Source organism: Haemorhous mexicanus, chromosome Z (assembly GCF_027477595.1).
Source record: "Haemorhous mexicanus isolate bHaeMex1 chromosome Z, bHaeMex1.pri, whole genome shotgun sequence".
NCBI lineage: Eukaryota > Metazoa > Chordata > Aves > Passeriformes > Fringillidae > Haemorhous > Haemorhous mexicanus.
Genome location: NC_082381.1, coordinates 13292698 through 13320253, shown reverse-complemented (window position 1 = coordinate 13320253; position 27556 = coordinate 13292698). Strand labels below are relative to the sequence as shown.

The 27556-nt window shown below is 34.8% G+C and overlaps 1 protein-coding gene across 1 annotated transcript in view; it reads right to left on the bottom strand.

Moving 5' to 3' along the window:
- Window positions 1-27556, bottom strand: part of ADGRV1 (adhesion G protein-coupled receptor V1) — a 358311-nt gene that overhangs the window by 327975 nt on the left and 2780 nt on the right. The window contains exons 2-11 of the mRNA XM_059836928.1: window positions 19514-19698; window positions 18445-18594; window positions 17257-17352; window positions 16089-16193; window positions 14654-14767; window positions 11522-12087; window positions 10361-10631; window positions 9215-9544; window positions 5734-5910; window positions 4542-4765 (exon numbers count right to left, since the gene is read on the bottom strand). Of these exons, the coding sequence (XP_059692911.1) occupies window positions 4542-4765; window positions 5734-5910; window positions 9215-9544; window positions 10361-10631; window positions 11522-12087; window positions 14654-14767; window positions 16089-16193; window positions 17257-17352; window positions 18445-18594; window positions 19514-19698 (2218 nt within the window). The remainder of the gene's footprint in view (window positions 1-4541; window positions 4766-5733; window positions 5911-9214; window positions 9545-10360; window positions 10632-11521; window positions 12088-14653; window positions 14768-16088; window positions 16194-17256; window positions 17353-18444; window positions 18595-19513; window positions 19699-27556) is intronic.

Here is a 27556-nt window from a genome sequence, read left to right as displayed (position 1 = left end):
TTTTGAAGGCCATTTTACCTTATGTTATTCATAGCAGAAGATATATGGTGTTACTACTTTGAAAAGTAATGAAAGCTCCAGTAGGTGTCCAGTAACTCATATAAACATTCTACTACCAGTTTCAAATAACTCTTTCCCTATCAAAACAAGATCTGTCCAAAGCCTTGAAGTAAAAGTCAACATTTTACAATGAAAGACTTAGTTCTTACATCATCGCATATATTTCTTCATGGAAAAATTACTTAAGGAAAATAAATATAGTTTTGAAATAGGCACTAAGCACATGAAATCCCCGAGTTAGAGAAATATACTCCATTAAAAAACTTTTCTTATGCCCTGAATTAAGGCACATAGACAGGATGCAGTGCTTTAAATGGGCCTTCTATGATTTGCAAACTTTTTTATCAATAACTAGTCTCTTAAACACAAAAATGCTTTGATTAAAATTGGAAAAGAATTGTTTCTAAAAATGTAAATGCAAAACATAGGTTTGACCCAAGTGCTGGGTTCAGATTTGGGCCCTGCAATTCAGCAATCATGAAGTCGTACTATTGTTACTCTTAAAAACATACTTCTCTAAAAAACTTTCACTTCTATCCAATATCTCAAAAAGTGTCCTTTTCCACTGGGCTACTTTTCAGCCACTCTTCCACAGCCTGTAGCTCTGTGTGATGCTGTTGAGATCCATGTGGAGAATCTGAGATTTGATCTTGTTGAATCTCAAGCCATTGTTGCCAGCCAATCAACCCAGCCTGTCCAGGTCCCTCTGCAGAGCTCTCCTACCTTCCAGCAGATCAACAATCCCACATAACTTGGTGTCATTCACAAATTTATTAATGGTAAATCCCCTCATCCAAATCATCAATAAAGACATTAAACAGTTCTGGGCCTAACACTGATCCTTGGGGGACCCTGCCAGTGTCTGGCTGCCAATTGGATGCAGCACCATTCACCACCACTCTCTGGGCTCGGCCACCCAACCAGTTCTTAACCCACAGAAGCGAGCACCTGTCCTAGTCATGGGCTGCCAGCTCCTCAAGGCAAATGCTGTGGGACACAGTAACTTTGCTGAAGTCCAGACAGGCAACATCCGCAGCCTTGCCCCAAATCCTCGGGCATGTCAGCTGATCATAAAAGGAGATCAGATTGATCAGGCAGGACCTGCCCCTCCTAAGCCCATGCTGGCTGGGTCTGATACCCCAGCCATCCCGTACATGTCGTATGACCCCACTCAAGATGATCAGTTCCATAACCTTGCCAGGCACCAAGGTCAGGTGGGCTGGCCTGTAGGTCCCCAGATCCTCCTTCCAGCCCTCTTCGTGAACAAGCATCACATAGGTCAACCTCCAATTGTCTATGACCTCCTCAGTTAGCCATGACTGATGATATATGAGAGAAAGCAGCTTAGAGAGCTCTTAAAACAGCTCCCTCATTACCCTAGGATGAATCCTCTCCAGTCCCATAGACTTCTGCTCACCTAAACAGCTCTGCTAATCACTAACCACTTCCTTCTGGATTTCAGGAGGTCTATTCTGCTCTTCAACCTTTTCTACCAGCTCAGGGGACCAGTTGCCCTGAGAATAATTGGCCTTACTGAGGCTGAAGACTGAGGCAAAGGAAGTGTTAAGTACCTCAGGCAGTATCACATCACAGAAATCACTAAAACTATAAAATTTTCCACATTACATCAGTTTTGCTTCATTGAACATATGTCACATTAGATACATACATACACATACATGGATCTGTTCTGGTATCTTAATTTTTGGGAGTCATGACCAAAAGATTCTGAGCATAAACTATTTAAACACTCAGCTATTCCTGGATTTTAATTTTACCAAAATAAAAATAAAATTATTTTTGTATTGTTTCTCCCAGGACCTAAAGTTCAGAGGTTTTCACTCTCAGCTCCACTCATTTAAGAGAACAAACACAATCCATGTCCCATGAGGGTCCTTCAGCTGCGCCAACTGCCAAATTTATAGCTGTGTATCTGCACTAGGGGCATGACAACTGCCAACAGCCAAACTTCTTGTGCAAAAGTTCAAAAAAACCCCATCAGATTTAGGTCTGTAGTGATACAAAACTCTGGCTTTATTTATGTTTAATTTCAATTCAGGCCTATTAAGACATGGGCAGGCATCCAAACTGAAGCTGGTTCTAAAGAAAGAAAATATGAAGAAGCTTCAGCAGGCACAGGATTATCTTGCTTCTTTACAGCTCATCTGCCTTCTGGGTAAGCATATTCTTCATGATATACATTGGCCTCCATTTTGTGGATAGCATTCATAATTATTTTTAATATCCAGGGCCTACAGATGGTGGCCACAGAGCAAGGAAGGAAGGTTTCTTTTGTTATTTTGGGTACAATCAAAGCTCATTTAAAACATTTACTACCATAACAACATCACTGAGTTGTAAATAATACATACTTATTAGAACTAATTATCATATTATTTTGCCAATGCTATTACTAATTGCAATAAATAGAATGGTTATTGACGTATTTCTACATCTATAGTTTCAATAAAGTCCGTACATGCTCTATTTTTCTACTGACTTATGCTACAGTTTAACAAGCAATGCAAGCACATCCACAGCAGAGTGTATCTTTGTTTTCATGGTAATTCACTACTGCTGTGAAGTGCTGGCTGCCTGTCTTGGAAACTGAAATCTTCTATTCAGCTAGAAAACACAATCTATGTAGGAGGCAATACCAAAAGCTTACATGCATCACCCTGCCAGTATCATCCATCCCTGCTTTGAAGAGCCATCTCCAGTATGAAAGGATGATCTTTGCGGGTATTGCATTCTTGTCTCCTACTCAAGTTAAATGGTGCCAAATTTCACTTGTAGCCTTGAGGGACACTGCCCAGATGTAGAGAAAAGTTCAGATTTTATCTCCTATGTAGTTACTTTTTCCTGGCCAGACTACCTATTCCTTACTTCACTCTCTGACCTTGCCAAGTGTGGGAAAGCTGCTTACTGCTGGCAAAATTTTTACCAGCCACTTCATGATCAATAGAATCTGCTACTCCCACTACACATAGAAAAAGCACAACAGTGGTTGCATTTGTTCAGCTGCCAACTCAATCCCTTTTTAGACATAATTTTCAAGGCATTACTAGTCAGAGTAAGTGGTAAAAAGCTGTAGTTACACATACTGCAGAGCTATCCAATACTAAAAAATTAATCTTTTATGCTGCCCACTTCCTCTATGTACTTATTTGTCTCCTATCCTTCCACTTCAGCATTTTTGCCACTTTACACCTTCACAACTTCCATCATTATTTCTAATCTTAGTTTCTTTGTTTGTGCCACAGACTAATGAACTTTCAGGCAAACCAATTTCATCCACAGGAAAAAAAACAGAGAACTGCTTGCAATAGTCTCCATTTCTTTTTGTCTTCAACAGAACCATCTTTTCAACACAGCGAGTATCCAAGATTAGAATGAAGTAATTCACTGTGCACTAGATGCATCCACCAGCCAGCTTCTACAGAAGCAGACCAACCCTGCACTGAAAAAGCATCTTTCCTGTGTGCTAGAACAATGACCAAAAAAAACCCAGGATCATCAGCAGCCTAAGGAGCTGCTTTCTGGTTTGCCTAGTATGTACTCCACGTGAATATAGAGTGTTAGAAGTTCCCATGAGCTAGTCTGTCCTTCCTATGTACAACAAGGATACTTCTACATAAGGTAAGGACTGTATACATAGTAGATGTTCAACGCAGACGTTGCAGCGGACGAACCTCTCTTAGCATGTTTCCAGAAAAATAAATGGGAAAAATAGACCTTAGATTATTAAGAAGTATTAGCAGAAGTGATAGTATTTCTAAACTATAGATACATCTGAATTTTTGGAAGCAAAACTGAAGAAATAGCAAAGATTCTCCTGCTAATAAACAAAAGGCTCCTGGATTGAAATAATTCAAGTATTCTGAGTAGTGTTCACATGCAGATAATATCTCCTGAGGCCTCTTACAGCCTTAATTATCCTGCAATCCTGATGTCACACAGAAGGGAGACCACAACACTGTGCTTCAGATACACCTTTGCTCCCTTTGTAGCTGAGGCATGTGGTAGTAGTCACACTGGCCTATTTTGGAAGTATCTAATTCTTCAACAACATCCTGACTATTAAGCTCTTCTGAGAAAAACACAGTAATGTATTGCTTTTCTTACTATTCATTACAGCTTTCCACATTATCTCACTAAACATTATTTTTCTGAAATTAAGTGTTATAAACAAGAGCTATAAATAAAGATCAAAGCTAAATCAACTTTTTAAGTAGCATACATTATTTTTAATCAAAATACAAACAAAACTAAGTCATTAGATAATAAGCACAATACGCTTTCTTACATTGATCATGAGTCAAAGAAGATTTCATACACAGACTAAATCAAGGGCCCAATATTCCTCCAGACATTTATCAACACAATGGAGGTAACAGCTCATAATTAATACTGTGCCAATTTTTTATATATAGATTGAGTATAGCAAGTGGTACATATGAATAAAAATTAGGGTACAATACCTGTCCAAAGTTAGTAACACAGTTTCATTCATTTCAGGTATATCGTCAGCTTTAATAGTAATGTTGATTGTAGTATCACTTTGTCCAGATAAGAAAACAACAGAGCCATTAAAAGGACTTATATCATCCTGTGTTACCGCCTTATGATTAGGACCTGAGGGTCTCAAACTCCAGAACACAGTTGCTTGACCATCAGTCCCATCCCGATGCAATGCAATGGAAACCTGTAAAGCACATGAGTCTGCTGTGACTTGCAAAACTAGATGCAAAAACAATTAATCCTTTGCAAATTACTGTTAGAATATGAGCCTCAAAATATTCACCTTTGGCTTTTCTCTTATACCTAAGATCTGAAATCAAAGATGGTACATCAATGAAGATATATACTAAATCTTATATATTTAATCATCTATCCATTATATACTTGGACATATATATTTATATATACTTAGTGGAGGTGGCAGACGATTAACATGACAAATCACTTAGCACTCATAAACACAAAAACCCTTCTATGATGGATTTAACCAATGCCCACCTCATAAAGACAACCTAGGTTTTAAATCAGCAGTTTTATACTGAGAATGAAAATCAGTTCTCTGCTTCAGGATTTGAAGGAAGATCTCAGTTAAGACAACTAGGGAAAAAAAAGGGAAAATGTAAGAAAAAATATTTTATAGAGGGTTTCTCTGGTTGGGGTTACAGCATTCAGATGGATGACAATGCTTTTGAAAATGCTTTTGGGTTCTGAGAAATACAAAAAGGCATTATTTATTAGAAAACAGACCAAGCAAGACAAATTACATATTTACATGTAAGTAAATTATAAAAAATACAGACACTTTCACCAAATTTGGGAGCAAAATCAGTCCTACTCTACAGAGTGTCTTTGCAGCGGAAGAAATTAAACTGCAGCATCTTTTGCTCCATGTGAGCATGAAGACTTAACCAATTCTAGATTCTTACAGAGAAAGTAAAGTTCACCACACTTTTCAGATGACAAATGCATTCATCTTGCTAATGATTTTTTGCCTTTTTGGTTTTTAAAGGAGGAGAATATTTGAAATAAGATCAAACTTGGAGGAAGGATTTTTCTCACATTAATTTTCAAATGCTACAGTGGATATAGCAAACTTTGCATTCTCCAAATAAGTTTTCCATACTAAGGGACAATATAAAAATGTTTACTTACCACTGTAGCAGGCGATTCTTCTGGTTCAGAAATAATAATTGGAAGATTGCTAGTAAAGCCTATTTCTCCATTTGCAATATCTGGAGTAATCCTCAAAGAAATATTTCGAATCTCACCTAATCTAGGACTCACAGGTGGGACAAGAGGAATTCTATCCAGCAGCTCAACTTTTTCCAACTGTGAGAAAAAGTAAGAAAAACTTGAGAAATAAGAAGCCTGAGTACCAAGCAAAAACTATTCTGACATCTTGGAATAAGTGCCATATGCAAGGAGCAAAACACCTCCAGGATAAATTTCTCCTACTAGCGACATTTCTACTACAACAATGTGTAAATAGTTGTGTAAGAAATTAAGTGAATGGTATTGAGCTTCCACAACAGAATGGTATACCTCTCAGACAAATCATGTACACAATTAAATGTATGTAGAGGAAGAATTAACTTTCTAAACTCGGCAATTCCTTACTAGATCTATGAATTGATCTGCCAGATTGTTGTTCAAACTTCAGGGTTTTTGCCATGCATTGATAAAAATCTATTGAAGTCTATGGAAAAATCTATTGAAGTCAATTTACACACTCTCATTAAGCCAAAGAGCGACTCAATCTTCTTTCCTCTCTCAAAAAAATGAAAAGACTTCTCTATTTACAATAACTAATATGTTAGAATTACATTCAAAATTGAAAATCAGTACAAGATTTCAAAACTATACTATCCTCTTACATTACCATATTTTGGATGGTTTATTCATACTAAGAAGAAATAGAAAAATGTTTATTCTATCTTTGAATGGAAAATACCATTCACTTAGGCCATCAGAACCACTGACATGACTTTCCTCATGTTACTTATTTTAATATTCCTTTCAAATATAATTTACAACACTATCAGATTCTGTCTACACGGATCATATTACCAGATATTTCTATGATTAATTTATATATACTTTTCACTGGTATATGAACCACCAATGAGAACTACCTTTTAACTCTATTAGGATGTTTTTGCTTGGAGTTATTAGATGCTGCCATATAGGTTTTAGTGGAGAAGGTCAAAATTACCCTATTTAAATCTATACAGTTATTATGAATCATCCTCCCGACTGATGAGTTTTAAATCCCTTTGATTCTTAAAACCAATTTATATAAAATACTTGAACTGTATCATATTTTGTTTTGCTGTTATTCAAGTAACACTCAAAAAATATTCATGCACATTTTATTTGATGATGGAAAGTGTTTTATAAATACTGTAATTAGAAAGTGAATCTCAACCATACAAGCTACTTATTGGTATTCTGAGTTATAGACAGTGTTTCTATTTGTTTTTTTGTTTTCTAAGATTTCTTTTAGAATAGGTGCTAATTCTCTGATTAACACCATGCAGGTGGACCACTGTTGGGTTTTTAGCTCAGTCAAAGTTCTGAAATATTACAGAGCTGAAAGAACTCACTTTGTTACTATCTGGACAATAACTTTGAGATTAAAGTAATAATTAATGAAATATTGGTTTGTTTTGTTTTAATTCAGTGTTTCCTTTAAAAGTAAATCAGTCCCTGAGGGAAAAAAGAATACACTGCGAACCAAATAATGCCACCAGTTTACTAATCTTTACTAATCTTCTTGTCCATACCAAATGTAGTCTGCACATCAAACAACAGGTTATTTAATTGAAGATCTCACTGAAGAAGGTTAATCTCACATTTCCAGTTCCTCTATCTGTTCTCTTAATTTCTTCTTCCAACCGTCCTTCCCCGTATTCTAAATTGATCCTTTACTGGGCCTAGTACAAACTTTGTAATCTCATTCTAAACATGTTTTTTGAGACTATAATTTATTCACAATGTAGAAGGGTTGTCATAGTGATAAATAGAGGTATTTTTATTCCTTTTTTAAAGGAATTATTTGTGTTAGCAGTTGCATCTGATTTTGTGTACTCAAATTAAAAGATTTTTATAGTTCATGGAGAAAGTACAGAAGATACACTCTGTCTCCCTGGAATCTGCAGTTTGAGAAGCCAGGCCAAATGCCTTCATACTGAAATACTTGTCACACATCTTGTCCATAGTCCACGCTGCCATGTTATTTGTTATCTATCACCTGAAAGGAGCTTGCAATTAGGTATTTCAATTCTTTCAGAACACATGAAGAGGGTAAAACAGACTAACCTACTCTAATATCTCAGAAACATATTCCCTGCCTAGCTGTGAACATAGAAAGAGTGTGCGCAACTAAAATGATAATATGATTCTGTCAAATTTTTTTTTCTTTCTCTCTCTTTCTTTTCTTTTTTTTTTTTCCCTTTAATAGAATGTAGGGGGAAGTAGGTAAAGGGAAGAAATCTTTTCAAGTAATTAAAACATTTTTGGTAGACTAGAAATTAAAGAAAAAAAAGACCAAATTTTACATTTATGATTCCACATCAATATCTCTGTTTGAAAATTTTGAAGACCCCTGACTTAACTAGAAAATACTGAAAAGAACTAAGAAATGTCTTTGAGATTTGTGCTTTGGTTGTGCCAAGTCACCCTTTTGTCTGTGTATCAGGATTGCTCCCTGGCCTCATGATCCTATACAGTCGCAATAGTTAATCTGACAAAGAAGAGATTATGCTGTAATCTCAACTGCAGATGAGAAATTAAGTATAAAAATTACTGATTACAATTCCCAGAAACTCCCACAGCAGCATATCTGAACAATAGCTTCCCAACATGTATGTAAATGTGGTTTTTTCCAGTGAAAAATGAAGAAAAAAAATCATATTGGAAAACAAAAAAATCTTTCTTTAAACATTTTTGTGGAAAACCCATTTTCTTTCAAAAGCATAATTTCAGGGCATTTTTCCAGCCAATCTTACAAGCAATGACACAATCTCCGTTCTTAGAAATTCAGATAGAGAGAAAAAAATCCCCACCGAAAGAAACAAACAAAAAAACCCCACAAACAAAAACAAAAAACAAAAACAGAAGATGAAAAAAATCGAAAGACCACATATGGGAAAACTAGAAGGACTTTTCAATTACCTGGTAAAAGCTGCACATAAATTAAACATATGTTTGACTATTTTAATTTATATTTCATTTCTTTTAATTTCTAAAATCTGTCATATTTCTGTACTTTAGGAGCCTTTATTTGATTAAATCAAAAGGCAAAGGGTAGACAGATACCTGAAGAGGTAACAAACTTCTGCAACATTGATATAATTTTGTTAAATTTCATTATTAGTAACTTAATCCTATTACAACAGTGTATTTTTTTAAATTATGTAATTAGTAAATAATTATTAGGAATAAAGCTCCTTATAGCATATCTGTGGAAGCACTATCGAAATAAAAGAGTTTTCTTGGCTACAGAACTAATTGTTTTTCTTTTTTTTAATCAAGCAGAAACATTTTAATTAAGTTAAAAGGGAAGGACCCACTACTATTTTACATCCTTTGTACTACATGAGTTAAAAAAACACCCCAAAAACAGCTGAGATACCTGTATGACAAAATGGGCTCTATTTTGAAGAAATGCATCATTTCGTATTGGTATATTTATAGCAGCTTGTGCTTTTCCTTCTGGAAAGATAAGAGTATTTCTTCTAGACATATTTAGAATGCCACCTTTCGCTCTCTCAGGATCCAGAGCTCCAGCTGGAATATACAGTGCAGTATAAACCAACTGCACATCTCCAACTGTTCCTCCTTCCCTTGCAAAACTCAAGGATAAAAAGCGTCCCATTGGATTACTTTCAATCTTCTGATTCTCCAAAGGATGGAATTCTATTAGACCATAAACATCATCACTGTCCTGAATGTAAAATAGAAGCTGCAAAGTAGAAAACAGTATGCTGCATTACTCTATACCATAGTTTCATGCTTTCACAAAATCTCCTGACTGTCACCATACATTTTTTTCCTTAGTGAACTGGCATCAGGAAAGAAATCAGATGGACAGCCTCAAAGAATTCTTTATATACAAGAAGCGTTGCATTGACAGTGGTGACTGTCCCACTCTGCATCATTGCATGTGCCAGAATGAGCTCTGAATAACTGATTTTTTGGTTCAGCAGCCAAAGTGAATAAGTTAAAAATGTTTTAGATTGTAAGGGATTTAATTTTATTCACCAAGCTCATTCCAACCATTTTTGAGAAAGACAAAGGAGGGATTTGAGTCACAGAACTGTCAGCAAGTCTAGCCACCCTTTATTTGATTGTTCAGAGGTTACAGTCTTAATTACCAAACCTTCCCCTTGAAGTTGTTACTCTTTAAAACATTTAAGTAATCATTAAAACAGCAAAGGAACGAGTGAAAACAACTTTCCTCTCTCCTGTTAGAAAGCAGTCACTCGAGACAGCATTTTTTCAATGTTATCATTGCACATTGAATAATCTGAACGGAATTCTACCACAGTGAAAGGGTCTGGCATTCTACACTATACTCAGCCAAATACTTTGGATATGGATCTATACATTAAGATTATATTAAGGATCAGTTTGCTTGATTTTTATGCAAGACTAAACCTTTTAACCTGCTCAAATAATCCATCAATCAATCAATGTTATTAAAACTGGGAAAGTCTTTATTACTCCAAATACCTTCTCCAAAAGCACCTTCTCCAAGAAAATTCTAAAGTACACTTACCTCAGATGGCTCACTGACTTCTGCACCTCCCTGTATTGTATAAGCTAGGAGTTTCAGAAGATAAGGTTCTGCCTCCTCTGGTATATCATCATCAATAATGTTCAGATTAAGTGTTACCAGCATCTCTCCTTGATCAAAACTTATCTCTCCTGCCTCTGGAAGTAGGTCTGTAGTCACAGGTGAAGGGTCACTGCTATTTCGGATTATAACCCAGGAAACAGAAACATTTCCGTGTGTTCCACCATTTCTTACAATTGTGATCCCTTCAAACCTATGGTTTCAAACAAAAACAAAAGCCCACAAACCATAATTACTACTGGTATGCATGGTTACCAATTCCCTAAAATATTTATACTGACCTAAGTGGTATAAATGCTTGCAACTGACATTTGATTCAAAGCTTACAGTTTGTGAAAACATAAAACATATGTAAGACTTAAGCATTTACTCATGAACTCTGTAAAATCTTGGAAGACACATGTTACTTCTCACTTTGTTTACAGCAAGTAAGATACTCAGAACTGGAGTGGAGTCTTGGCATGTTTTACATTTGTCTTGCAAAATACAAATTAAATTTAAGAAAACAATTTGCCTATTCTACATCATGAACAGTTATGAGGCATGAGCATTGAAATTATGATCTTGAATGAACAGTTTCCCTCTGTACTAAAAATATATTCAGCTACTGATACTTATGATACTGGAAATGTCATGTTGCCTGCATCCAACAAGTGCATGACTACAAAAAAAATCTGGAAATCATGACTTGCAAACATCTAGAAAGCAGGATATATTTCTTTATTATGTATAAAAAAGAAAGATGAATACTCAAGTGTTGGGCCCTACATACCCCAAAATATTCTTCCAAAATTTCTCATAGCATGATAGTTTGAGGCATTATTTGTTTATTTGGGGATGAACTACCAGTAATTAGTGGTGGACATTTTTATTGAGATTATTAAAATACTTTCTGCATAATTAGACATTCCCACTTCCTTGAAATCTTTGTAAATGTAGCTGATAATAACAACACACTAAGTGATTACTACATTATATTTATTAGTGATTTTATAATTACTTTAATGATATCCCAAGGAGCCTTAACAAATACAAACAAATCTCTTAAAGTGACTAGATACTAGATTTTAAGATCTTTAGTACCTTGAAATTTGGTCTTCATCAATGATAACAGTGTGAGTGAACAGAACACTGTGAATTGACAGCACTCCATAGGGTTTATCATTCGGCTGGATAGTGACATGAACCACAGATGGATAAATCAAAACAGCATCACCCTGCAAAGTGTCTTTAAGAAGCATAATCTGAAAGGTCTCAGCAATTTCTGGTATGGCATCATCAAGGATCTTAAATTTCAAATATGTTTCGTGAACTAGAGGTGGGAAAACAAGAGTTGTATTTGGCTGTAGATCTAGAAAGTCTACATTAAGCTGTGCATGTGCAGTTGAATCCCCAGTTATGATGGCGTAACTGACAGAGACTTCATCTTCATCAGGTCCAATTAATTTTCCAGTGACATCCTTACCACGAACCACTTGGATTGTTATCACTTCATCTTCCTCAGGCACCATATAAGCATTCTGAACAAAACGCACAGGACTGTCATTTTTCCTAATATTAATCCAAACAGAATTTTTTGTGTTGTTGATTTCAGCCCCTCCCTCCACGCTCTTCAAACAAACAACAAAGATTTCATCATTTTCAGGTACCTGCAAAAATAGTATTAGCAACCATGTGTAAGTCCCATTTCAAATATATGCAGAATACTTAATACTGAGAAATATGGTTCATGCATTTTGCAGAAGAGTGAAATTATACTAACTTGAAAACTCATTTCATATTAAAACAAACAGGAGAATAGTATTGCTTTTAACTAATGCTAAAAATCCCTTTTCAAAATTTAAGGTCTCTATTTTACCTAAACATATTTCTGAAACAGAGTAGAAAGTCAAACCAAATACAAATAAAAATTACTCAAGAATCAGAAAAATATTCATCTTTATAGTTTGAGAGCATGAGGAGACCAATTGGCATTTTTGAAAGCCACCTCTACTTGGAAACAAGTGTTCCTCTCCATTACTTAGATTTAAATTTTCTTTTTCCTGATGGTGATTCCGATCTACGTCTGCATGCGCCTGAGACAATACTACAGCAACTTCTTTAAAGAATCTGCCTTGGCCCACTCATCTCTATACAATTGGAATCGTCACAAACCCAGACAAAATTTCCATCACAGATCTGAGTGTTTTCTTGTTCTTACCAATAATTTAGATTTTGGTCTTCCTACAAAACAAGTGTTTAAAACTACATTTTAGTTCTAGCTATTCCTTCTCCAATATCTGATGCAGGAGACAATAAAGAGTAGCTTATAAACCACAAATTACAGAATTAAGGACGATATTTCTGCTTTATATTACTATATAAATATATGTATATGGGCAAAAATGGTGTGATGTGATTCCTGGGTATCCTGTGCAGAGCCAGGAGCTGGACTTGATGATCCTAATGGGCTCCTGTCAACTCAGCATTTTATATGATTCGATGATTCTATATTTTATTCCTCAAATCTTGATTAGCTACACTTATGGAACTGAAAAAATATTGTTATTAATACATATAGATCAAGAGTAAATCTTTAAAAATTATTTGTGGTCTTTGCATTTCATCCTTACTGTGGACTACTGGAAACCAATAGTATTTCCTTCTGAGAGGAACTCCAGGACAAAAGCACAACTTCTGAAAACCCTTCTGTCCAGTATTTCTTTTTCTTTCACATTCATCTATTTATTGGCCACCCTCAGATCCTTTTCTAGGGCTAGAAGAGTGGGCATGATAGCTTATGCCAATTCATTTCCTTTGGCTTGTGGCATGGAAACATGCATAATGCCATTGACTGATACCAGAGTTTGTTGTCAGTGTGAGATGTGGAAGATCTCAGCCACCAGCTTCCTATACTGAAGTACAACACAGTTGATCTTCCTCATTAAAAAAAAATCTCACTTATGTTTCATTTAGTTGACTAACTAATTTAGTTAGTCATTTAGTTGAGTAACTAATATTCCATCTGGCATAATTTAAAAATATATATTTAAGAGAGTCAAAATATATCCACAACTTTAGCTGTAGTTTACATCTTAACATCTCATTTACAGATTATACAGGACACTTTGAATTCTTAATGGCATCATTATTGACCGATGAAAAACCCAGTCAGACTTCAAAGATAACAATATAAAAGATTTTCAGTGTTGATTTACTTCTTTCATTTTCTGTTAAAAAGTTTCCATTATTCCTCACTAAAAAAGGAAATGTGCACAATAAAATTACTATAAATATACTACTGTAGAGATCAGAGTTGCAGTCGCCTAATTTGTGTAGGAAAAAGGCTTTGCAATTCAGAACAATAGCTGTTGTCGAGTTTTTTCTAAACTTCAGATCTTAGCTCAAGTTAACTGAATGCTTGTGCATTCCATCATCATCATCAACATCATCAGTAAAGGATTTTTACACAAAATTAACCTTTTGTGTACAGCCACAGAAGACATCCAGCGAGTGGACCACCACAGCTATACAGATCAAACTTTGAGTAAAAAAGCATTAGAAGCAACTCTCAGAGGAAAAAGAAATCACATCTCCCCCCAAACCACATGAATTCTTTTCACATATAAGTTAATCTGAAAGAGGTATTTCTACAGAGCAGTTTGGCACAGTCTCCTAAATACTAGTATCAGTATAGACTTGGGAGACTATTTTCCATAATTAACAGAAATGAGTAAAAAAACTGCTTAAAAGCTTCCCATTTTTATCACAGATTTTTTTTTTCCCCTATATAATTTTTTAGGGAATTTCCTTCTCAAGTTGCTCGGTATCACATTCACACAGAAAAGTTAAATATAGAAACGTTAGTCTAATAGATGCACTTCTATGTAGTTCAAGTACATCATCCTTGAAAATACAAGAACCTCACTATTTCATTTGAATAAAAATATAAAGCTTTCTTGATTATTTATACTTTTACTGTACAGCACCTAACAGATCTAGTCAGAGCAGTCAGGGTATGTTCAGAAACTAAAAATATTAATTGATGAGAAATACAGAAGCAACATTAAAAAGATAAACTGATAGTCCACAGAGACAAAACTGACCATCACTTTATGAAGCAGAAGGACTTGTAGCCCTGTTTAAGCCAAGTGTCTTTATAACATAATCTACAAAGTCCCTCCAGAACAGCAGTCAATCCATACATCCAAACCAAAAATGTCAGCTTGCTTTTACCTGATCGTCAAGCACTGTTAAATTATAAATCAACACTGATGTCCCAGGGGTAAATGTAATATTTCCCCGGGCTGGACTAAAGTCTTCTTCAGCTGAGTTTGGTCCATCTTCTATCTGCAAATAATTGTTTTTTATTATAAGAAATATATAGAGCATGCATAAAAATCCAGTACAATAGTCAATATACAGTGCATGAAGTGCATAAGAAATTGCTATTTATTCACTCCCGATCATATGCTTACACATTCAGTTGTGAAAATTTACCCTTTTTCAGAAGATGAAGGAAATCAGAGTAGGCACTCTGAAGAAATGATGTATTGCCAGAGAAAGAGGAAGAAAACTACTTCCATACAGGCCTTTCGAGAACTCTTTGGTTATCTACTGATGCATAACTGACTCTTTTAAATAATAAAAAGGATAGTCCTTCTCTTTTAATTTAATTAGCATTTCCTAATCAGTTCCAAGACAAGATATTAGCAATTACTCATTTTGTGATTTTACTATCTTTATTTGACTAAAGAAGCTACACTTAATACTAAAACTTGAAAAAATAATAAGACTCATGGAGGAAATATATTAGGGTTTTGTTTTAGAAAATCTTGCAAATTTTTTTCAACAAAGTACATTTTGATATTAACCTGATAAATTGTGCAGATAGAAAAATTTATTGGATTTAAAACAAACATATCTGCAATAAATAACATAAGAATCTCTAAACATTATCTATACATGCTGTGTTTAGCATGCAAGAACATCCACTACAAATCTTTTCAGATTTTGGCATACCTAGATTAAATCTTTGATGACAACTGATTAAGGAATTTTGATATGAAAAGGAATTACCTGTAATTTTAAAGAATGTAATAGAATCAGAACCAGACAAGGGGGGGAAAAAAAATCCCCCCTCTCATAATAAAAGCAAGAAGTATATCCCATTCCCATGAAGTATGTGAGTAATGGCCTAAATATTCAAGTAATGATTTCGAAAGGTTGAAATGTCTGGGAATCCAAACTGCAATCTTATAGGTACAGAAATTCACAAAATATTGAGCTCTACATTTACATGTCTGAAGGCAGCAAAAGCGCCTTCAAAAAAGTCGGGTGTTTATAAACTTTGAAAATTATACGAGACATTCCTTGCACACTCAATAGACATTGTCTGCTAATACCAACAAATGCTGCTTCAAGTATCTTCCTAAAAGACAGAGAATACTCATTTTCTGATATATTTTTGTTTTTTCTAAATTAAGAAGTTAGATAATTGTAATATTTTCCATTTGAAAGGTAGTATCTTCCCATTTTATGAAACAGAATTAACAAATGTAGACAGAGCTATTTAGCCCCTTCACTTTAATAAACACTTTGATAAGTTATGATTATGACCTCACAGCTTCATCTAATAGGCAAAGGTAAGAAGCGTTTTTGATAAACTCACCTCAAAACTTACAACGACTGTCCCGTAGGTTCCCCTCTCCCTGATTAGAGTGAGAGGAACAAATTCATTTCTGCCCCTAGGCTCATTCACTGTGATTAAGGCAGACTAATGAGAAAGAAAAGGGACAGGCAATCAGACACAGATCAAATATCACAGCAGACAGAAGAAATTGTTTCCATAGAAATACCAAACTCCCACAGACAAGTTAATCCAATCTGCTGATGGCATACACTTCCTAGCAACCAATTAGTTCAGCTAATAGAAAGCTTGAAAGGTTTGAGATAAAAAAAATATCATATTGTAAGTAGAATGGGTTTTCTTGGTTTTGTTGGTAGTTTGTTTTTTTTTTTTTTTTTGTAAATGAGCTTAGTTATGATACACTAAGTAAGCACTGGCATATGAGCACTGGTCATATTTACAGGAGTTCCTAACCCTATTAAAAATAGTATTTCTCCATTAAAATCTCATTTTTTAAATAACTAGACAATAGACTCAGTCTACCAAAATGCTATAGCTGAGAGATTTCAAAGACGACACTTCAGGGAGCAGCATGGATTAATACTACAGTGCTAAAATTTTTCATATTGGATTTTTTTCAGGGAAGTCTTCTAAAAAGTTTATTGCCACAGTGCCAGCAATGAAAGCAGAGTTTCTCTTTCTGCTAAAACAAACTTACTTTGCATTATTGCAAATATTCTCCATACCACTAGAGTCACACCATCCTTATCCCTAGAAGGTATTATATTATGCATAGATTATGATGCTGCTCTTACAGCTTGAGAGTTAAATATAAAATTTCTCACTTAAGATGGGAAAAAGGTATATATTCATAAAATTTCCAAGCCCCCTCTCTAACTTTCCTATGACATTACTCCTCATTTCTTCCACAGTATATTGAGGGGCTTTATATTTAGATGAGCAACATAGATATTCATCCAAGTTTGAGGATCTCGGGCAATATTTCAACATCTAAAAGCATGCAGAAATATTAAAGCTGTATATATGTATGAATTGCATACATATTCATGAGTTATCTCTAGAGATGTTTTCAGTGATGTAACTCAGAATCTCTTTTCAAGGGATTTGTGTGAATCTAACCAGCATCTTTGACAATTTCACCTTTATGTTTACTAAAATGTTCTAAAATATACCACATAGAAAGTCATACCATGTTAAAAGAAATTATTCCAAAGGCATTGTCATTTGATAAGATTGTTACAGTGACAGATTTGGGAGTGCCAAGCTTTATCCTTGCAGACGGTTTCTAAAATAAAAACCAAAATAAAATATTAAGTGTGGTAACAGAAAAAAAAGGCATTTTGATTTTACTGTCTCTTAGGAGTAAATATTAGCTTACAAAAAATGTATGCCTTTTCATTATATATCACAATGAAAATTGTTTAAAGCAATAGGATGCACTAAGGTCATTCCTAATTACTGTGAAAATACACTGTAAGCAGTCAACAACAAAGCGCGTGAAACAAACTTTGCAAATGATTAACAACAGTTAAGCAATTAGTAACAGCATATCAATAGAAAACCATACACAAAGCATCTAACACTGTCAGGAATTGCAAAGTTGTTCTTTTTCCCCTAACATTTGTATAAAACTGAAAATTTGAAGCTATTATAGTGGAATACCAGCTAAAGGATTTAGTGGGATAGCAACTATAAAAGCAAGTCCTTATAACATTGTAAAACTGAGCTAAATTTACAAACCAAGGTAAGAAGGAAGGGAAAATATTCATTTTTAAATTCACTGCAAACATCCCCATAGATGTGTAATATTGGCAGTTAAATAGAAAATTTATTTTTATGGAATTTACATCTTACTTAGTCATGAACTCTTAGCTAAAAATATATGAATGTGAACCCCTCTCTTGTAGCATAACTCCTGCGAGACAGTACAATATGAAGAAACTTATTGGTAAATAGTTATGAAATTGTTTGGGTTTAGATAAGTCACATTTAACCTCTGCTTCTGGAGGACTGGAAGTCATCCTCTTTTTCTGTTACTTCCACCCTCTCCTCCATGCACATTCTAGGCAGGAAAACAGGAAAGGCTGTGTCTTCACAATCTAACTCTTCTGGGCTCTAGTGCACCTTCAAATGTCCACAGCTGAATGCAATGCCTGCTCAAGTGTCAGGTGCAGCAACATGACACAGAGACATCCACAGAAACACAAACTTTCTGAAGAGCAATAAGCATCATCCTGCTTGGATTGCAGATTTTAGCTCTTACCTATTACTGTTCACAAGCAGTAAGACCACACTGTAATCTATGAAATACCATTCACCTACATTAGATTATCCACTGTTTTCTGTGGAATAGATACACTGAAAAATTGAAACTTACCAGTAGTGTCAAGTGAAATGTGAATGTCTCATCAGCCTCTGGAAGATCATCATCACAGACAGATATATACACTGTTCGGTTTGTTTCTGTATCGGGTATAAATGCAGCTGCATATGTGTCAAAAAAGTCTCCTGTGTTTTCTCCATCAATCTGCAATAAACACACAACCAAATGCCACCTCCTTCTTCTTTCAATGTTCTACATTACCATTCTATACTCACTCAAACAGACTTCATTCCCTCTTTGCAGCACTAAGTCTTCCCACTGCACATAATTCTTTCCCCTACTGTCATACAGTTAATTTCTGGACATAAGGTACATAGATAATAACCCATTTTATTCATGCTGAATAAACAGGTGAAAAAAAGAAACAATAAAATGAACAGAACACTTTCTTCAGAACTATTTATGACTTTCCTTCAATTTGGTATCTTTTGCATAACGTACCATATGAAAAAGTTTTTTATTGGAAAAGCTATGCCTGTACAGGAAGCAGAGATCTGTACATCTCACAATACTCAACATGAATTAAACTTACCTTAGGGTGTAACTGCCCTTTGCCTACCATTCTAAGTACTGGAAGGAGCCTAGGCATTCAACCTAGATTAACAATTTGATCATGAAAATTGGCAAGATTAAGACTTCTAAAAAGAACTTCCCTCCTTTCAGTTCAGTCAACATAAGAAAATTGCCCTAATTCTACTGTAAGTTAGGTGATTAGAGGAGAGATTACAAAGGCAGTCATGTAAAAACAGCAAAGGGTCTAGACTAAGGTTACAGTTGGGCACTGAGACTAAATGGAGAGAAGCCACTGAACCAGCATAGCTGCCACACCTGAATCATCTTTCTTAGAAGCTAAAGACTTGAAAGAACCATTGTGAAAAAGACAATTCTTCCGCTCAGAGGAGTGAAATTAGAAGTTCAGAGAAGAAGAAACAAAGAGGTTTCTGTCACTCTCACTTGTCTCTCTTATCAGTCACACTCACAACTCTCCATGTATCTGAGTCCCAAAAAGCACTTAAAAAAGCTATCCACAGTTACTGAGAATGTAACTGCCATGGTTTCTTACCGACACAATTGCTGTGATGTTAGCAGGCTTCCCTGTCCTTTCAATTACAAGACGTATAACAGTTGTACTTGTTTCATTGACTACAAATTCTGTTTGTCCACTGAACTTCACTTCTGATTCTCCAGATGTGAAATGAATAAGTAATGCTAAAAGCAAATAAACTAATAAAGAAGCAGAGGGCATCCCTATAGGAAAAAGATATTAAAAATAAATTATAAATCTAAAATACACAAAGCATTTGCAGTTGACCTTACCAATCCAGTTGATCCCTCTCAAATCTTCACATGCCATGATCATTTTGTGAGTGTCAGAGATAAAAACATGCAAAGGTCTCCACTAAAACCAAGTCACATAATGTAAATATCATGTGTATCTAATTCTATTTTTATTATTTTCATTTAGTGATTTTCTAGACAACTTCTTCCAGTGGAGGAAAAAGGAGCTTTTTTTAAGAAACAAATTTTTTTTCACATTACCAAAACTGTTTTAATTTTCAATCAACAATAATTAGCTTCAAGGCTGACAGTTCAATTTCCATTTTCTTTGCTCTCTAGATTGTCTTTAAAAACACACAAAAAAATTACAGGAAGGGTGAAGTCATCTCACAGATCATTTTCTGACATCTTATTCACCATGAAATATCCTCACACATTTGAATATGTACTTGAGTCTTATCCCATGATCCTTTCATGTTTTCCTGTCCCAGAGAACAACTGTGCTACTTGGCCATTGCAATCTTTACACAAGCAGACTTTGATTTTAATTTGTTTCTACACAACATCTAGTATTTTCTGTTGGGTTATGCAAACTTAAACCCAATGTTTTCTTTTACATTATCCATTTCTCTTACATCAGAGTCCTGTTTTGTGATGGAAAATACAATTTTAAGTCCCAGTGAAGTCATCTGTGAAAGTGTGATACTGTGAAAGAAAAACTTTTAAAAGAGTCTGGCACAACAAGTTTCAAATGGTTACATTGTTCTGCAGAGGCTCACATTGCATAGTGCTAACTAGAACTGAGAACATGGATGCTGGATAGGGCAGATTGCTGTCTCAAGAATCTTAGAGGTTTTGGAAAAAAACAAGAAAACAAAGCTGTGCTCAAAATATCAAAATGCATTACAACATCAAACTTTATTTGAATTAGCTCCCTCACCAAGCTTTTTCTAATCTGTAATCACCATTTTGCCCTATTACTGCTTAAAATTTCTGTACAAAAGGTATAACCAGTATTTGTGTAATTAAATATTTAAATTTAAAAAAAATCAATTTGCTTAAAATCATCCTTCCAAGTGTTACAATTACCAGACAAATCTGGTCAATTGTAGTTGTATAAACTGTGCACAACATATTACATTAATATTTGCATATTAATAACAATTAAGATCAGACTGTTTGCAAAGAAGTTTGCTTTCATTATCTGAATGGCAGTTATGAATATTTAATCCTAAATCATCACTAAAACAGCAAATGTCATGAGTACATTAAAACACACTTTTGTAAAATATGTGTCAAATTTGAATTAGAGCTGAGGTCCAGCACATACTCTGAATGATTTATGTTTGCAGTTAGATAGTTTTAATCCTGGACTAAACAGACAATAAGATAGCCTTCAGACCACTTTAACTAATGCAGCTTCAGAAAGACTTAAAGTATTTGATTCATCTTTCAACAAATTCTGTCTGGGCAAGGATAAATTTTATGTTGTGAGGACTTGAAATAAACTGCTTTCAGGCAAGCTAAAGAACAAAAAGGTCCACAGACATGGCTTATTAACTATGTGCAAACTGGAAGTACAGTCAAGAAAACTATCATTGTTTTCCATTGTACCTACAAGCAAAGACTGGTGGATTGACAAAGTTAGTTGATTTTAATCACCTGTAACAATAAATTAATCTAGATCTGTTTAATATCACAGAGGGAACAGCGAAACAAAAAAAGGTAAGTGCAAAAAAAAATAAAGGACTATTTTCTCTATGAAAACAGCTATTCTTTTCACCACCCACTTTTCACACCCACCACCCAAACAATTATCTGATTATGTCTGATTATTTCTGAAAAAAATGTCACACAGTAATGATTTTGCTGCATAGCTCCACACAACACTAAACTTCTATTACCAGGAACACAGTCCTTCAAGACTCTTATGGCTCTTACTGGGAATTCAGTGTGTAACAGAACAACAGAAACAATGCTTGATTCTCACATATCTCTCCATTCGGTAATTCTAGAGCAGCAAAAGCTTACAGTGGGAAGCAAAGATAAAATATATGTACATAACCCCCCCGGAATTTAAAATTATCAGCACTTCCAAGAGGTTTTTTCCTAGTTTTATGTGGAACTGTTCTGAAAAAACAAACAAACAAACAAAAAAAACCTTCAAGCAGGAAAGAAAAGAGTTGCCTAACTTTTGTAAACTCTCAGACAACTACACTTTGCAGAAGCAGGCATCATCCATACTAAACTGAGGAATTTATTGACCTTTTTGCTTCAGCCGTTACCTTGTCATAGACTTCACCAATACCTTCCCACGGTGCATGCTTCTAGTAAATAATACAGAAAACATGATCCTTGAGGGCAAGATTACGGAGTTTAGAATTACTTGAATTCTTTTACTTCTACTAGAGAGCATTCTAAAACTATAGGATTACTCCTGCGGAACAAGAGAAGTTTCATAATCATACCATCAATTATTCAGCTGGTGCGTATCCTTCCTTGTTACGTTATTTGTACTAAGATTTACTTTGCACAGCCTGACAGAAGTAGTTTTTACTCTATTTGTATTAACTACACTTCTAAAATCGTGGGGTTTTTTAACTGATATGATGTAATATAATAAAAAAACCTATATCAAGACTAAGAGAATGCAGAACAAATTTATTCAAAAAGCTGAAGACATATATAGGTCCCAGTATTTTACTTAATTAAAAATGAACTCACTTTGTACACTAAATTCCTTCATTAATTTATATGGGAATATAATTTGTTCTTCATTAACTATATTGCATAAAGTTCAGCAGAAGCCTTTGCAAGATCATGGATTACGAGAGGACCCTTTCTTACTTCCCTCACCACATTATACCACTGACTAATTTGTAACTTGTTTTTCTAAATTAAGCTGAAACTCTAGTCCTGGATCACTGCTAAATTTTGGTACACCATGCATTTGGTGATCAAGTACTCCCCTCTGTTTCAGCTAAATATTATTGAGTTCATTTCTCTCCATCCAGCATATTGACATATTCTAGTTAAATTAGTTTAATGAGCCAAAGTCATTGTAATGTTTTTATAACAACTACAAGCAATTGAACATCACACATCTTTGGAGTATGTTCAATGGATTAATTATTTTGCTGTCATGTTCTGACTTAAGCCATTTCAAACAATCATTTGTAGTACCAGTAGCAGTTTAAAACAATGCTATGTACTGAGGCCTAAATGATATTTCTAAGTGATTTATAATAAAAATTTCTGGAATCAAAAGCAAACCATACCTTTCAAATAATAATCTAGACATTTTAATGGTATTAAAGGATTTTAAAAGTAAAAACATCCCATTCTTCAACCATACAGTTTTAAAAAAGTAAAGAACTCTAACTCAGAATTCTGAGTCATGATCCCTAATTAACACTTTATTTTAGTATGCATCTTATGGCACTTTTTGAAGCAAATTTGTATTTTCCACTAAAATATGAAATATTAATGTAGAATCAAACAAATCATATACTGATTCCACGCAGTAATTTCCACAATACTATCAAAATTTATATAAGGAATACCATTTTAATCTGTTGTCCGAGGTAGGCTTATGACACTGGTCAATCACCAGGATTAGCTTGCTGTTCCCAGCCATTTTCTGGAACAAATTTCAGATAAAAACTTTAAGGTTTATAAAGAATGAATGGTCTTTTCAGCAGATTTTTTACACCAGCTTCTCTGCTTAATAAATTAAATCCTTAAGAATGAAAAGAGCTCCTGGCTGCTTTCTTTGAAGTATGAGGGAATCTATAGCTCAATGGAACATGGAAAGACCAAGAAGGGAAATGAAAGGGCTGGTCCAGATTAAAAATCTGAAATGAAATAAGCATAAAATTCTGGACAGGAAATGGGAAGTGGCAAAAGAGAGTTCATGAACAAAGTAGCAGATGGAACAAGGGATTAAATATTCTTTACCTCAGAGTTTGATACTGCTGGAGAAGCAGGAGAACAGAAGAAGCAACTAACTGAAGAAGCACTATTCCCACCCAGCAGCTACAACCTGATTTACCACTTGCCCATCATTAAACTCACTGTATATTTCTAAAGCCCACAGATACAGAGGAACAAGAGTAAGTCCACTTTTCACTGCCTGTCCATGTTTACTTCCCATGATCACAAATACCCAGCCAAGCCGAACATTAAAAAACTGGCATGCCTAGTACTTTACATTGAGTACAGCATTACAGCTATCAGTGGTTTCCAGAAAGAAGTCTATTCACAGCAGAGATGTCAGCACCCAGCAGCATCTTCTTATTACTAACACAGGAAAGTGCTAACCAATGCACAAATCCAGACTGCTAGGTGCTAAAAATCCCTTCTTCACTACCCTGAAGTTTTTGGTCTCAGTTGCCTACTTCCCTAGTCACTACTGCTGCCTTGACAGAACAGTATCACAGCACGTCAGGTGCTAAGAAGATTTATCTGCATTTGAATTTAAGGACACTGACATCAGGCAATTATTCCCCTGATCACATTCTAACAGTTGCAGTATTTTTTTTTAATCTTTTTTATCTATTACCATAGGTATAACTGGGAATGGCAAATTTAATGTAACCTGAACATCTTCATATGATAATTCTTTCTCATTCAATCACCCTTTCTTAGAAAAGGTATGCACCCTTCAAAACAGACATTGTATCCTAAGGAAGAAAGTATGCTTAACTTGACTGCCACTATATTTAAATTTACTAGTCAGGAAGGTACATTTATCCTCACAGCCAGGAACCAATACATAAAGCATTATAGGTGAGGCCAAGACACAAGCATAAGGAGAAATCCAAATAATCTCACCCTGTTATTAGAGGTAGCTCAGAGTCAAAAAGTGTAGAATGCAGTACTTCTAGCAGCAAGCAGGGGAAACAAAAATCTTCTACAAAAATCTCCAGCTACCTTATAATTTTCATGCCAAACAGAGAACCAGGAAATAATTTTGACTAGCTGTAAGATCTGGATTATTTTTACCCACACCTCCTCCAGTGCAACAACTTGGAGCTATTAAGGTGACTTTAAATTTAGAAGAGATCAGAGTCTCTGTTATTGTTAATAAACTCTGGCTGAAATCTGCTAATTAACAATGTTAAGAAATACACCAGTAGAGATCTGAATTTGCTTAATGTTGAAGCACAATGACCTCATCTGCATAACTTTCAATTTATCTCACACAATTCACAGGACTCTATTAATATATAGGTCTAACTACATACTGTGAAAAGCAAGACATTGTTTTTGAACATTCCTACGTACAGTATAAGTTTCAGTAAACAGTAAATATATAGTTTTCAGCTCCACACTGGAAAACATCTTCCACCCATATAGTTCTAATGAACACAGTAGGCATCTTTCACAGACAGAAATTAATTTGCCAGGTATTCCAGAACCAGGGCTAGCTTTTTACCTAGTAACTTTGCACCTAGTAACTTTTGCACCAAGTAATTTTAACTTCATACATTGTAAGCACTTATACCCTCTCTCAAACTGGTGTTTGTACCAAAAAGCAAGGGGATTTAAAAAACCCAACAAATGAAAAACAAACAACCAAACTAAATCAAAACCAAGCAAGCCTCGCACTAAGATGGGAAGCACTTCCAGATCATACTTGTAGAAGTAACTGCATGTTAGAGCATGCCACAGGATCAGACTCTTAACTCAAATGGAACCAGAAATCCAGATGATGAAGGTCTCCTGGCTTCACAGCAAATCAGCAATTTATTATACTTCAGTAGAGATCTTAAACTTCACAATAATTTCCATTCGTATCTCACTTTGGAGGTTTCTTGCATATCCTCCATGCTCTGACATAACAAATGTTGAGAATATATGCTGGCAGCTGAGGACAAAACTATCACAGTTTCAAATACCTAGTATCTGCTATGAATGACATTCCATGGCCTGAATGAATAGCATATATTAGAAAAAGAAATCATGGGTTTCTGCAGTACAGTGGTTATTTTTTTCATACTTAAAACTAAAAATAGAAGCAGTACTTTATGCATAATTTTATTGCAAGAAAAACACCAAAACTTTAGGGTATAGAATAGCAAAATTAAACCTCATGGTGAGGATTGGATGGCGTTGTTCAGATACACTGACAGGATTGTTGATATCCCCAATGGGTTCTCACAATTTAATACATACATATGAGCCAAACCTACATGTGTTCCCTAATTATTACAATAATTGAATCAGTGAGATTTTCTTGAGTTCAAAAAAGCCTATTATTTGATACAAGAATTTAAAGCACATATAAAACAAGCTTATTTTCTACAGTAAAATGTACTTTTTTTTTAAATTAGATTGCAACAAATTATGTTGACCTATTTAAAGAATCTATGTGTTACAAAGTCCTCCAAAGACTTCTTTCTGTAGAAGTAAAAACACATTCGTGTAATTTGTAAAGATGATTAGTGTGGGGCCCTCACTCTAATCTATACTATGTTATCTCTTAAATCTGGGCAATCTGTTTTTAGATAAAACACATAATAAAGCATTTATTTCTCAGAGAAGAGAACTCCTTAAGCAAAATTTGTTTGGATCCAAAGCCTTCTTACACTACTTTCACTATCATCTATTCTGCTTTGCTGGCTTTCTAAACGTTTTAATCCGTGTCACAATTTATTAATCACTATTTAATAATTAGAGTAATTTCCTTATTAACTGGATATTTCTTTTCATTCTTCTAAGGCACCCTGCAGTCCAAGACAAGGAAACCTCTTTGTTGATTAGTTATTTAAGACCAGCAACAATAACTATGCCTGAAAGAAAGGTGCTTTGAGAGGATTACGCAAAGCTAGTTCTCAACAGCACCAAGCCAAAAGCAGCAAATTACAAACCCACATACTTCATTGCATGTAACCAAATTGGCTGGTTGAAATGCTAATTGCTTTTCAGCAAAGCTAAAGGGGGACAGGACCCTGATCTTCAGAGAATGACAAGAATTTTTTACCCCACTTCTGTACCATTGTCTTGCTGAGAATTCTTCAAAATCTATTCATAAAGGTAGCTCTCTTCCTAACCTTTAAAAATGTGGGAAATTCTAAAGCTCTTACCAATACCTCAGATCTGTTGGCCTGCCAAACCTGCAACAGATGGCTGAATTAAGGCCATGTTAAATCCCTAATGAAGCAAAGCTTGAAACAATTCAGAGCAGTAACATATTGGACCAGTCCAGGATAAGTGACTGAGAAGTTTCTTTTGCCATCAGAAAATGAGAGTAATAACAGTTTTCTAATTAATGAGTTTATGCAAGATTAGATAAACAAAAATATCATGGTATAGGACAAATATATATTGCTGTTACATTCTTGAAAAATTCTGTCCTGATTAATAGAATCCACAAACACAAAAGCTCTGATAAACACGCAAAGCATCTTCTCTGTTGTTTAATTTCACCAGAAAAATTAAGTCTGTCAAATATGCCTATTTCAGTAAGTACCAGCATATTTATCTTAACTATAACTTTGGTTTGGATTCTCAAATTATTTCATTACAAGTAACTACAAGAACTTTAGTTTTATAGGAAATACTCATAAGCCAATCTATCAAGCATTTTTTTCATATTTTTCACTTTCTCATATTTCAGAGCTTATAGTTTGAAAATTCTATCTGAAATCTGCCTCAAGTTCTCATACATAGAGTAAGCTAAATCTTGGAAGTGTTTATTTACACAAAATATTTCCAGCGATATTATCCACTGAGAAAGTGACTTAAGCAAGTCAGAGTTGGCAGAAATTTGCAAAAACAGTTGTGATTTAGTATTTTTTTCCCAAATAAAATATGTTACAGTGGG